Here is a 12,983-nt window from a genome sequence, read left to right on the forward strand (position 1 = left end):
GTTACTCCAGGCAGACGTCCCCTAAACTTCTCTCTACCCAGATCTCTTTCTGTAGCCCCAGATGTACATTTCACCTGCTCTCCTACTGGCAACCTGAACTCAAATGTTTGAAACAGAACCTGCCATCATCTTCCTCATTCTCTTTTTCCTGGTTGTTAACATATGACCTTTATTCCACATCCACTCTTTCAGGCTTAAAACCTTAATTATCTTTGAGTCTTCACTCTCCGCCTTCTTTTTTATGTCCAATCAGTCACCATGAATCATGGCTTCCACTGCTTGAGGGCTGTCCCCTCTGCCTACTCCTCTTGCCTTCCTTCATTTGGGCTCTCATTTACTCCAGGACTAATACCACAGACTCCTGCTAAGTCTTCTCTTCTCACATACTTGACTTCATCCCACAATCTGCAGAGAAAGGAAGTGCTCAAGAAACCCATATGACTGCATCGCTCTAGTATCTTAAGGCTCCCTGTATCAAGGGAACAAAGTCCCAACTCCCAAGAGTGGCACCCAAGGCAAGCCCACATTTTAGCTGCCACCTGATTTTCCAAACTTATCCTGCCTACTCCTCTTCACGAGCCTTCTCTTCCACACACAAGGGACTGACTGCTCATAAATCCTGTGCAGATTCTACTTTTTCCTTTTGTTCTGTCTTTGTTCACACCATTCACATTTTCCCCATTTCCACAAGATCAAAGAAATCAAGGCCCATGTCAAATACCACTGTTTCCATGAAGCCTTCTCTGATTTTTCTATCGAGTGCATTCTGTTTGTATTTCTCCTACAGTACATGTAAAATTTTACTTCATATTTTATTTGTGCAAATGTCTTTAATTTCTTTCTTTTTTTCTTTTTTCTTTTTTTTTGTCTTTTTAGAGCCACACCTGTGGCATACAGAAGTTCCCAGGCTAGCGGTTGAATTGGAGCTGTGGCTACTGGCCTACACCACAGCTTTATAGCAACACTGGATCCTTAACCCACTGAGCAGGGCCAGGGATTGAACTTGTGTCCTCATGGATACTAGCTGGGTTCATTACCACTGAGCCACAATGGGAACTCCATCATTCCTTTAATTTCATAAGTTGCTTAAAAGTGGTATAGTGTAAGAGGCAATGGCTGGGCTCCAGAGTCAGAATGACTGGCCTCAAATCCTGTCTCTACTTACTAGACGTAATCTCTGGGCAAGTGACTAAACTTCTCTAGGTCTCAGTTTCCTCATCTATTAAATGGGAATAATAGCATCAAATGAGGTAAATAATGTTTATAAAGTGATAAAGAGTGCCTGGTATATCAAAAGCATGTTAGAAAAATGTTAGCTACTACTTTAGTCATCATCATGATTGTTAGAGAAAGTATTTTTAAAATTTCTGTACCCCTATATGGTCTCAAACAGAGAGAACCCAATAACAGTCTATTAAATGAGAAACTTTAGAGTACAAAATTCCATCCTTTAATTATCTCTAAGTCTTATCTAAGCCAAAACCATATCTTTCTACCCCTCTGACTTACCTGGTGCAAAATGGTGTATCGTTCACGAAACAGCTCTGCTTTATCTCTTGCTGTCCCAAATAAATTTGGTGCAGGATGGCTGGTCATTAATAACCTAGAACAAAAAAGAATGCCTATTTATGGTTATCATTATACATAAGGAAAGGTGAAAAATGACACAGGAAACTATATACCTTCCCCCAAAAAATACATTTGCAATTGGCTTAACATCAACAGATGGCATACTTACGGAAGAAATTTTTTTCTTTCTGAATTGTACACAAAGCGTGGAATATCAAATGCTCCTATGATATTGAAAATATGTTCTCTGAAAAACAACCCACAGAAGCAGATCTGATTTACTGAAACATAATATGAAAACTTGCATTATAATCTCATATCATACATACCTTTTGGAGGTCATGTACACATTTCACATAGGGTCAAAATAACATGGGGTAAAATTTTAAGCTTGTGCATTTTCCTCTCAGAGACAAGAATGCATTGCCAGTACACTCAGGCAAACACAAAAATTAATCAAGTTAACTTCTTCTTTTTTTCTTTGCTTTATTTTTAAGGGCGCACCTGCGGCATATGCAAGTTCCCAGGCTAGGGGTCGAATCAGAGCAGCAGCTGCCGGCCTACGCCACAGCCACAGCAATGTGGGATCCGAGCCATGTCTGTGACCTACATCACAGCTCACTGCAAGGCCAGATCCTTAACCCACTAAGCAAGTCTAGGGATCAAACCCACATCCTCATGGGTATTAGGTTTGTTACCACTGAGCCACAAAGGGAACTCCTAATTAAGTTAATTTCTAATTAAGAATATCATCTGTTGAAAAAGAACATTTATGTACAAAACAGTCACATATTAAAGAAATCTCTCACAATATGTACTACTTTTATGAGCTACAATATTATTAAAGGATATGATTCATTTCCAACCATCTTTTAATCCAAAATATTATACATAGATGACTCAGGAAATGATGTAAAATAGAAAAAGAACCCCTAGAATTCTGGCCATATCCTTAACATTTAGAGTGTTGGAGAAGGAAAATCAACAAAATATCCTTAGACACTGTCAATAACATAACCATGTTTGAAAGAGGTTTTAAAAAAAATTCACAACAGGAGTTCCCAGTGTAGCTCAGTGGTAATGAATCCAACTAGTATCCATGAGGACGAGGGTTCGATCCCTGGCCTTGTTCAGTGGGTTAACAATCCAGCGTTGCTGTGAGCTGTGGTGTAGGTCGAAGATGAGGCTCAGATCTAGCATTGTCGTGGCTGTGGCGTATGCCAGCAGTTGCAGCTCTGATTTGACCCCTAGCCTAGGAACATCCATATGCTGCATGTGTGGCCCTCAAAAGCAACAAGGACAAAAAAATTTCACAGCACTACTGCATAAATATTCCGACCTAAAAAACCTTCCCTAACATTATATCTATTTATCTCCCAAAATGAAGATGGTCCCAAAAATGTCATGCTAGCCTGGTGGTAGCACCTAGCATAGAGTAGCAGAGACCCAGCAGACTTGAAGCAAGCCTTGATTCTCGGCACAGCCCCATGATTTTCTAGTGGATCAATTTTGGCAAGTTATTTAACTTAGCCTGACACTTCTCCATCGATAAAAATGAGAGCCTCTCCCTTGTGCTATAATATAATGACTTTCTGACAACTAGAGTTACAAAGACCATTTACCAGTCAGTCCCCATCTATCCTCTATACTGGCTGACTCTAGCATATCAACAGGTTGACAGAAACAGCAGGTAACTTTAATGCCTATTTTAGGATTATAATCCTCAGGCTTCAATACAATTATTTTGAATTTCCATCCATAGCTTTAGGGGCATGTCACTGTACTCTAGTATCTTTTTTTTTTTTTTTTTTTTGGCTCTCTCGAGGCATGTGGATGTTCCCAGGCCAGGCATCAAATCCATGCCACGGCAGGAACAATGCCAGATCCCTAACCTGCTGAGTCACCAGGGAACTCCTGTACTCTAGTATCTTAAAAATATGAGCTGGCAAAGATAAAATGAAAATTCTTCAATTTCTGTATTTTTCTGCAGCTCTAATAAGTTCTGACAGGAAAAGATTAAAAACTACTGACCAAAATAAGTAATAACTCCTTTCAATTAACTCCTCTGCCCCAAATAGGGGAAAAACAGTTCAAGTTAAAACTGTCTCTCTCAGAATTCCCATCATGGCTCAGTGGCAATGAATCTGACTAGTATCCATGAGGATTTGGGTTCGATCCCTGGCCTCACTCAATGGGTTAAAGATTTGGCGTTGCCCTGAGCTGTGATGTAGGTCAAAGACACAGCTCAGATGTGGTGTTGCTGCAGCTGTGGTGTAGACCAGCAGCTGTAGCTCTGATTCAACCCCTAGCCTTGCAACTTCCGTATGACTCAGGTGCGGCCCTAAAAAAAGACAAAACAAAACAAAACAAAAAATTCTCTCTCCATTTTCCCATATGTTTCCTTTCAGTTAAACCCTGTGAATTTGGAAAGAAATATCATATTCAAAGGAAGAAAGGAAAGAGGTACACTCAGGGAAATAAAACCCAGAAAAACTATAAATTCCAAAGTCCTAAGAGCATGACACAGAGTAAAGAGTCATAAAGGAAGTTTCTACTCTTCTTTGCCACTGACCATGTGACCCACGATAAATTCCCAAACTTTCCAGACTTAGCACTTCCCTAAGGAAAAAAATAAATTATACTTCTGAATAATCAATTCAATTCTTCTACAGCATGTAGAATATAAATGTCAGATTATCTGGGTAAGTGGCAAAAGTTGTTAATGGTACAAACATACCAAGATGTCAAATCCTGGGAAAAAAACAGTAAAGCTGAGTCATTTAATAATGTGGTTTGTAATGCAAACTATCACTTAAGAATCACTAAGAAATAGGGAGTTCCTGTTATGGCTCAGTGAAAATGAACCCGACTAGTATCCATGAGGATGTGGGTTCAATGCCTGGCCTCGCTCAGTGGGTTGGGCATCCCGAGTTGCTGTGAGCTGTGGGGTGGTTCACAGATGCGGCTTGGATCCTGAGTTGCTGTAGCTGTGGTGTAGGTGGGCAGCTGCAGCTTGGATTTGACCCCTAGGCTGGGAACTTCCATATGCCGTGAGTGCAGTCCTAAAAAGACAAAAAGAAAAAGAAAAAAGAAACCCTAAGAAATAACCACTGCAGTAATGATAACCACTGATTATTTCCTCAGAAAATAACTTAAAATAACCACTCAGTAACCCTTCCAACATAGGGAAAAAGTTAATTATTTTGACATACATAGTTTCATCTACTGACTGACTGCATTCCTGGACTGCTGCTTCCACTACAGATTTTTCGATCATGTTTGATGACACTGAAAAGAGAAGTTCAAAGTCAAATTTTAAAAACAGGCATAAAAGTTTTTTCTACACAAAGCTTTTTTCCTAAAAGTAATTTGCAAACACCAACCCCAAGATTCTCATTATACATGCTTTAGGAGGAAAAAATATTAGGTTAGTACAGTAACTACCTTAAATTTCCACACTCAAGTACGCTTATAATATCTTAATACATAGTTAAATGCCCTACTTTTCTAAATATTGTTTAATAATATCCATATAGGTATATAAACACTTCTGTAAGCTCCTAGGCTTCATAAGGTTACATTAGTATAACTTTTTATTGCAATTGCTATGTGTCAATAGGCATGAGAGTAAGAATAATACCAGTAACAGCCACCACTTTTTAAGCCCTTAGTAAACACTTGGCACTATGCTCATTTCTTTACAAGCATTATTAGATAGATGTCCTATAAGACTTACGTTCATGTCCTGGCTATTGTGAATAGTGCTGCAATGAACATGAGGGTGCATGTGTCTCTTTTAAGTAGAGTTTTGTCCAGATATAGGCCCAAGAGTGGGATTGTGGGGTCATATGGAAGTTCTACGTATAGATTTCTAAGGTATCTCCAAACTGTTCTCCATAGTGGCTGTACCAGTTTACATTCCCACCAACAGTGCAGGAAGGTTCCCTTTTCTCCACAGCCCCTCCAGCGTTTGCTATTTGTGGATTTATTAATGATGGCCATTCTGACTGGTGTGAGGTGGTATCTCATGGTAGTTTTGATTTGCATTTCAGGGAGGGAGTGGGAGGGATGGGAGCTTGGGCTTATCAGACACAACTTAGAATAGATTTACAAGATCCTGCTGAGTAGCATTGAGAACTTTGTCTAGATACTCATGTTGCAACATAAAAAAGGGTGGGGAAAAAATGTAATTGTAATGTATACATGTAAGGATAACTTGATCCCCTTGCTGTACAGTGGGAAAATAAAATAAAATAAAAATTATTTTATACGCCCATGTCTTACAGATGGGGAAAGTACAACTTCAAGAGGTGGAATAACCCACTCAGGAACATAGCTGGGAGGGGCAGAGAGCCACACAAACCTAGCCCAATTCTAGATGGGGTTCCCATAACAACTTGTATGTTCTCAGGGAGAATACCATGTACCATCTTATTAATGTATACTAATTTTCTAAATTTAATCTTTTTTTTTCTTTTTCTTTTTTTTTTTTTAGGGCCGCACTCGCAGCATATGGAGGTTCCCAGGCTAGGAATCAAATCCAGGCTACAGCTGCCGGCTACAGCCACAGCAATGCCAGATCTGAACCGTGTCTGCGACCTACACCACAGCTCACAGCAACACCAGATCCTTAACCCACTGAGCAAGGCCAGGGATTGAACCCACAACCTCATGGTTCCTAGTCCAATTCGTTTCTGCTGCACAACAATGGGAACTCCAATTTAAGAATTTTCTAAATCTTCAACTATAACAAACTTTTAAAAGCAAAGGTATATTTAAAATTCTGCCTTGAGAAGTGAAAATGAGATATAAGAGCAATTTCTCCTGTATCGTGAAACATGTTTCCTCCTGTTTGACTGAAGAAAGTGCATCTTTACAACATAAAAGAGCAAGCCACACTCGCTTCTCTCCTTCAGAGTATTCACCTTTGTGGGCCCATGCTTCTGGGAAAAGGTTAAGTATTTAACAAAACGATCCCTATTGTAAATTGGTGCAACCACTGTGCAAAACAGTATGGAGATTCCTCAAAAAACTAAACACAGAACTACCATTTAATCCAGCAATCCCACTCCTGGGTATCTACCCAGAGAAAACCACGACTCGCAAAGACACGTGTACTCTGATGTTCATTGCAGCACTATTTGCAATAGTCAAATCATGGAAACAACCTAAATGTCCATTGACAGAGGAGTGGATCCAGAAGATGTGGTACATATACACAATGGAATATTACTCAACCATTAAAAAGAACGAAATACCAGCATTTTTTGCAACATGGATGGACCTAGAAACTATCATGCTAAGTGACGTCAGCCATGCAATGGGACACCAACATCAAATGCTTTCACTGACATGTGGAATCTGAAAAAAGGACAGACTGAACTTCTTTGCAGAACAGATGCTGACTCACAGACATTGAAAAACTTATGGTCTCCAGAGGAGACAGTTTGGGGGTGGGGGGATGTGCTTGGGCTGTGGGATGGAAATCCTGTGAAATCAGATTGTTATGATCATTATACAACTACAGATGTGATAAATTCATTTGAGTAATTAAAAAACAAAACAAAACAAAAAAAACCGATCCCTGAAGAAAGGCTGAAACAAGAAGGGAAAGTTAGTCCTGCTCACTCATTCTTCCACCCCCCACCCCTGCACACACTGAAGAGTACCTAACATAAGTAAGACAAAGTATAGGCATGCAGAGGGAAAAAAAAATGACCATAAAGGAATCAGAGGGGAATCCACAAAAGGAAAGAACTGTAAAAAAGTCTCTGGGTTCCAAAAGAACTGCAGGTGACCCCTTGGCAACAAAGGCTACCAGAGGTATGTCTTATACCACAGGGACATCTTAAAACACTGAATCTTCAACTTTTACTTAAATCTATAAATCTGAGGATGCAGAACTATATGATCAATTGAAGAGCTGTCAGAAAATGTTCACAGGGAACTATATCCAATCACTTGTGATGCAGCATGATGGAGGACAATACGAGAAAGAGAATGTATGTGTATGTATGGCTGGGTTGCTTTGCTGTACAGCAGAAGATGGCAGAACATTGTAAATCAACTATACTTTCATTAAAAAAAATTTTAATGTTACTCACAGGGTTGCTTTTCAACTGCATCAATGATCTTTTCCAGTGCATCTTCAAGCTCTACTTCATTGATAGATTGAAGAGCTCCTGTGAGGTACTTAATAGCTTCACTGAGAAGAGAGGGAAAGAAAAGGTGAGGCAAATCTTTGGGAATTAAGGCTAAAGGTTTTATGCCCAAATCTGGCAAACACTCATCAATCTGGGATTGAAACTAAGGTCCACTCACTCCTCCCTATAAGTAGTACTCTCCTTGCCTGTGCTTTCTTTTTTTTTTTTTTTTGTCTTTTGTCTTTTTTGTTGTTGTTGCTATTTCTTGGGCCGCTCCCACGGCATATGGAGGTTCCCAGGTCCAATCGGAGCTGTAGCCACCGGCCTACGCCAGAGCCACAGCAACGCAGGATCCGAGCCACATCTGCCACCTACACCACAGCTCACGGCAACGCCGGATCGTTAACCCACTGAGCAAGGGCAAGGACCGAACCCGCAACCCCATGGTTCCTAGTCGGATTCGTTAACCACTGCGCCACGACGGGAACTCCTGCTTGTGCTTTCTGAATGAAATTTTCCTCCTATACCCTGCCCATATAACCGTTCTTAAAACCCCACATCACATGCTTCTTCTAAGAAGCCTCCCTCGACCAGCCTTATCTATTGCAATCTCCCTTTCCTTCTGAAATCACTAAAAATCTCACTTATAGGTACCTTCGATCTGCTACATCACATTAGCCTTGTACCATTTACATTACATTTAAGGCAGAACTCATTTGGCTTCAATGTACTGAACATAACAGGCACTTAAATATATATTTATTAATTTGATAATGAATTTACTTAAATTCTAGTAATTTCACTTTTGTTTTCAATTGTAAAATCAGAAAAAAAATGATGCTAGAAAAAACTCTGACCTTTGAATATAGTCATAGAAGTAATAATACCCATCAAAATCACATGAATCCCTCCCATCTCCCACTCACAAAGTAAATAAAGCTGCAACTTTTTTTTTTTTTTTTTTGTCTTTTTGCTATTTCTGGGGCCGCTCCTGCGGCATATGGAAGTTCCCAGGCTAGGGGTTGAATCGGAGCTGTAGCCGCCGGCCTATGCCAGAGCCACAGCAACGCGGGATCCGAGCCACGTCTGTGACCTACACCACAGCTCACGGCAACGCCAGATCGTCAACCCACTGAGCAAGGGCAGGGACCGAACCCGCAACCTCATGGTTCCTAGTCGGATTCGTTAACCACTGTGCCACGACGGGAACTCCAGCTTTTTAAAAATCAAATGAACTTCTAATTTTAATTCCAATAATACTCAGATTGAACACTGCCTTTTTTTTTTTTTTTTTTTTTTTTGGTCTTTTTAGGGCTGCAACTGTGGCACACGGAAGTTCCTGGACTAGGGGTCAAATCAGAGCTACAGCTGCCAGCCTACACCATAGCCACAGCAACGAGGGATCTAAGCCTCGTCTGCAACCTACAGCACAGCTCACGGCAACGTCAGATCCCTGAGCCATTGAAGGAGGCCAGGGATCAAACGTGCATCCTCATGGATACTGGTTGGATTTGTTTCTGCTGTACCACAAGGGGAACCCCAAACACTGTCTTCTTAAACAATTACCTAAATCCACGCCATTGTGTATTTGCGGAACACAATTTTACACTTCACATTATCTTACTGTCCTATATCTTGGGTTGCTTCTTGTTTCATATGTGGGTGTCACATCCCTCCAATTTATTATAGATGATGCTCCTTGAGAAATGGAACTGTGTCATCCTTTGGCAGAGCGCTAAGCACACTGAAAGTGGCCCATAAATATTTGATGCCTGAGTCCCTAAAATCACACACATATTGAGTGAATCTTAGGAGAGTTTTTAGGACAGACCAAAGTAATATAGGATCTGGGCCCTACAGAATCTCATTAGGCCTGTCCAGTGTCTCTGGCCTCGGTGCTCTCCTACCTCAGGGTCTTTATACAGTCATTCCTCACCACCACCGCCCCCTCCCCATTCTTCACCTAGTCAACAAGTCCTGCTTATCCTTTAACACTTGGCTCAAACCATTCTTTAATGAAGTATTCCTTGACTCTAGAACTATTTACACACCTGGCTATATACTATCATAGCTTTCCCTTCCTCGGATCCTTTCACGATTGAAAGTAAGTAATTATGAATTATTTGATATCTATAGTAGATAGACTTCTAAGAAGATCCTTAATAATCCATACCACCTAGTACTCATATCCTTGTGCAATCACCTTTCCATGAGTGTGGGCTGGACCTAGTGACTTGCTTCTAACAATAGAATATAGCAAACATGATAGAATAGTTTACTGTATTGTAGTTCTAAAAATAAAAATTTAAAGCGACAAGATGTCACCTTCTTGCTTAGGTTACAAAAGATTTGACTTCCACTTATAGCTGACTCTCTTGCTGGCTTTGATGAAGTAAGATGCCATGCTGGGGAGGCCCAGTAGCTCACAAAGACTGAAGCCCTCAGTCCAACAATCCTGGATGAACTGAATCCTGCCAATCACTGAATGAGCTTGGAAGCAAACTGCCCAACGGACATCTGAGATGATCCCATCTTGACCGTGCAGCCTTACATGAGACTCTGAAGCTGAGGACCTAGCTAAGCCCACCTGAATTCCTGACCCATGGAAAATGAAGGACTATAAGCGCACGAGATTTTATTTTTAAATTATTTTATTATATTAATTTATTATAGTTGATTTACAATGTTCTGTCACTCATGACATTTTAAAGTTCTAAATTTGGGGGTAATTAGTTATGCAGCAATAGACAATTAACATACTATCTGCCCCCAAGGTCTGCTGTGTCTTATTCCTACTCCCTTGCCCCAATAGTACTTCGCAGCTAATAGATTTCAGTCTCTTTCTGACTGAACTAATGAATGACAGTTCAATATCAGGTCAAATTCTAAGTGAAAAGAAAGAAAAATTAACTGAGCAAGTGCTCACATTTTCAAAATGTCAGGGATCAACTAAACAAAATTCATTATTCTCTCCTAGAGCATATCGATTCTTACCCTTGTTCACCACTAACCCAAAAGCAAGGTTAAAAGTCCCATAAAACTCATCATTACAAAAGCAACCCAAAAAACCGCTACACACACAAGAGCAATCAAAACCTGATACCTTGGGAGGGTTCATTCTATAACTAATAGAAAACACAGATATGGTCAGGAAACCTATCAGAGAAATTCTAAAAGAATTTTTTTAAAAAGGCCAAGGATACCTAGAAACACGCTTCAAACCTACCCGTTTCTTAACTCTCCAGGAATTCTCTCTCAAGAATAATACCCGATCCAAAATTAGGAAGGCTGGCAGAGCCCACAATTGCTACAGTATAACCTGACAGCTACCGAAATGCAATGGGCTTTCCCAGGTCTCTCATTCGCTGTCTCAGTAACTAGGTGAAGCAGCACGGTTAAGGATTCCTATTTGGCGGAGCCCTAAAGGGGGCTGAGAGGTGCCCAAGCACCCTGCTGGTGCACCGCTGCTGCGGCACCGATCACTGCTTCTCCGGCTGCTTGACACGTGCAGGAAAGCCTCATTTCTTTCGGGAGAAACTTTTCACTCCGTATGAACGTTGGGGAAACCTAAGGCATCGCCAGATCCTCTTCCCTTCTTAGAACCCTTGAAGGGTCTCTATCATTTTAAGGCCAAACCCCCTCTCCGCGCGCGGTGCATCCCGCTGCCACGCCGCCTGGCCGGGCTTCCTGGCTCAGGCTCTCCCCTCTCGCCTCGCCAGCTGCCCTGCCGACTTACCCCCGGAGCAGCAAGCCGCGGAGCTTAAAGGCAGAGAGAGCCCGGCTCCGCAACCGATCCGGCGCCATGTTCGCGTTTTGGCGCCACGGCCGCAACCCCGCCCCTTCCCGGGCGCGCTCCGCCCTGGCCCCGCCCCGGACGCACAGGTCCCGACAGCTGCTGCTCCGACCTTAGTGCGAAGATTTTGGCAGCTTCGCGTGCAGGCTGGCTGAAGCTTCGCAGGGTCTGGGCTGCAGGAGAAGAAGTCCCTGCGGTGCTTTGTTGCTCGAAACTGACGAGCGAGAGCTTCCTTCCCTAGTGTCTGGTTGGGAATGGACTTCCCCTATATTAAATGCTTCATTGAGCTAATCAGTGCTCTATCATCGCTGCCCTCCACCTTCCTTGACTCGGATCAGGCTCATCCCGGACCCAGGGCTCTTGTGCACTTACGTTCTCTGCTTCACACAGGCCCTGGAAATACTCTGTGTCACCACAGGGCTTTCCCCGACATTCACTCGAAGTTGCTACGCATCACCATCATTTTCACCCATCCCGCTTTTAATTGCAGTTGCAGACTTTCTATGCGTCATGCACTACAATAAGCGCTTTAAATGAATTAATGTCATGTTCATAAAGCCGAATGAGTTGTGTGCTATTTTTTCAACATCCTCATTTTACAGTGGGGAATGTGAGACTCAAAGATGGTGGATGGCTCGTTCAAGATGAAAGATTTAGTAAGTAAGTGGTAGAGCCAGGATTTTAACTGATTCTGATTCCAGCAAGTGGACTGTTAATCTGCCACTCTTCAAAACTCTTGCTCCGAAGATTTGAATAAAACCATGCAGTGCTTCTACGTGAACACACAGTCTTAAAAAACCGTGAGGATGCTTTCTAAGAAATGATATGCCATGACCTCCAGGGTGTCTGGATAAAATCAATAACAAAGAGTAAAGTATGGTAAAGGAGAGGAAATAAGAATATATATACATATTTATTTGACTTTGTATTTTTAAAAAACCTCTGAAAGATTACACTGGACACACACAAAAAAGGTTAACCATTAAAGGCTGAAGGAGATAAGGAGGAAGAGAGACCTTTCTTTGTAGTCAGAATATTGACTGTCAAGCCATGTTTATGTTTTACAGTTTCAAAAAAGAGAAAAGAAAAAGAGCAAACAAAACTGCAAGCAGACCAAAACCAATATACCTGTATTGGTAATGCAACATAACAGAGAAAAGTGACTTCTGAACATAGTTCTCTGTATATTCACGGTGAAATACATTCCAAAAATTTTAAAAACCTGCAAAAAAAATTTGAACTTTAATGTAAGAAAGGAAATAAAAATAGATAAATATACAGCTGATTTTCATTATTCAAGGCGATTATATTCAAGGCAGTATTAGTATTTACTAATACTGAATTAGCAAATACTCAATCATTGCTCCTACGAGAAATACAGGGTAAGTTTCCTCTGAGCCTCTGGCCACAAACTTTTCATTGACTGATTAATAATACTCTTGTTTTATGTGTGTTTCTGTTGAAAGACATCTTTAATT

General features: G+C 41.2%; 1 protein-coding gene across 3 annotated transcripts in view; it reads right to left on the bottom strand.

The window, feature by feature from the left end:
* POLE2 (DNA polymerase epsilon 2, accessory subunit) overlaps positions 1 to 11,527 on the bottom strand; it is a 34,273-nt gene extending 22,746 nt beyond the window's left edge. For all 3 annotated transcript variants that reach the window (XM_084980610.1, XM_003480468.5, XM_021101373.2), the window contains exons 1-5: positions 11,449 to 11,527; positions 7,674 to 7,774; positions 4,782 to 4,857; positions 1,739 to 1,816; positions 1,510 to 1,603 (exon numbers count right to left, since the gene is read on the bottom strand). In XM_084980610.1, coding sequence (XP_084836736.1) covers positions 1,510 to 1,603; positions 1,739 to 1,816; positions 4,782 to 4,857; positions 7,674 to 7,774; positions 11,449 to 11,516 — 417 coding nt within the window. In that variant the 5' untranslated portion in view covers positions 11,517 to 11,527. The remainder of the gene's footprint in view (positions 1 to 1,509; positions 1,604 to 1,738; positions 1,817 to 4,781; positions 4,858 to 7,673; positions 7,775 to 11,448) is intronic.
* Positions 11,528 to 12,983: the final 1,456 nt, after the last annotated feature.

Source organism: Sus scrofa, chromosome 1, assembly GCF_054392235.1.
Source record: "Sus scrofa isolate SSC_HxYL_T2T_F1_AM1 chromosome 1, Sscrofa_HxYL_maternal_Yorkshire_Landrace_v2.0, whole genome shotgun sequence".
NCBI lineage: Eukaryota > Metazoa > Chordata > Mammalia > Artiodactyla > Suidae > Sus > Sus scrofa.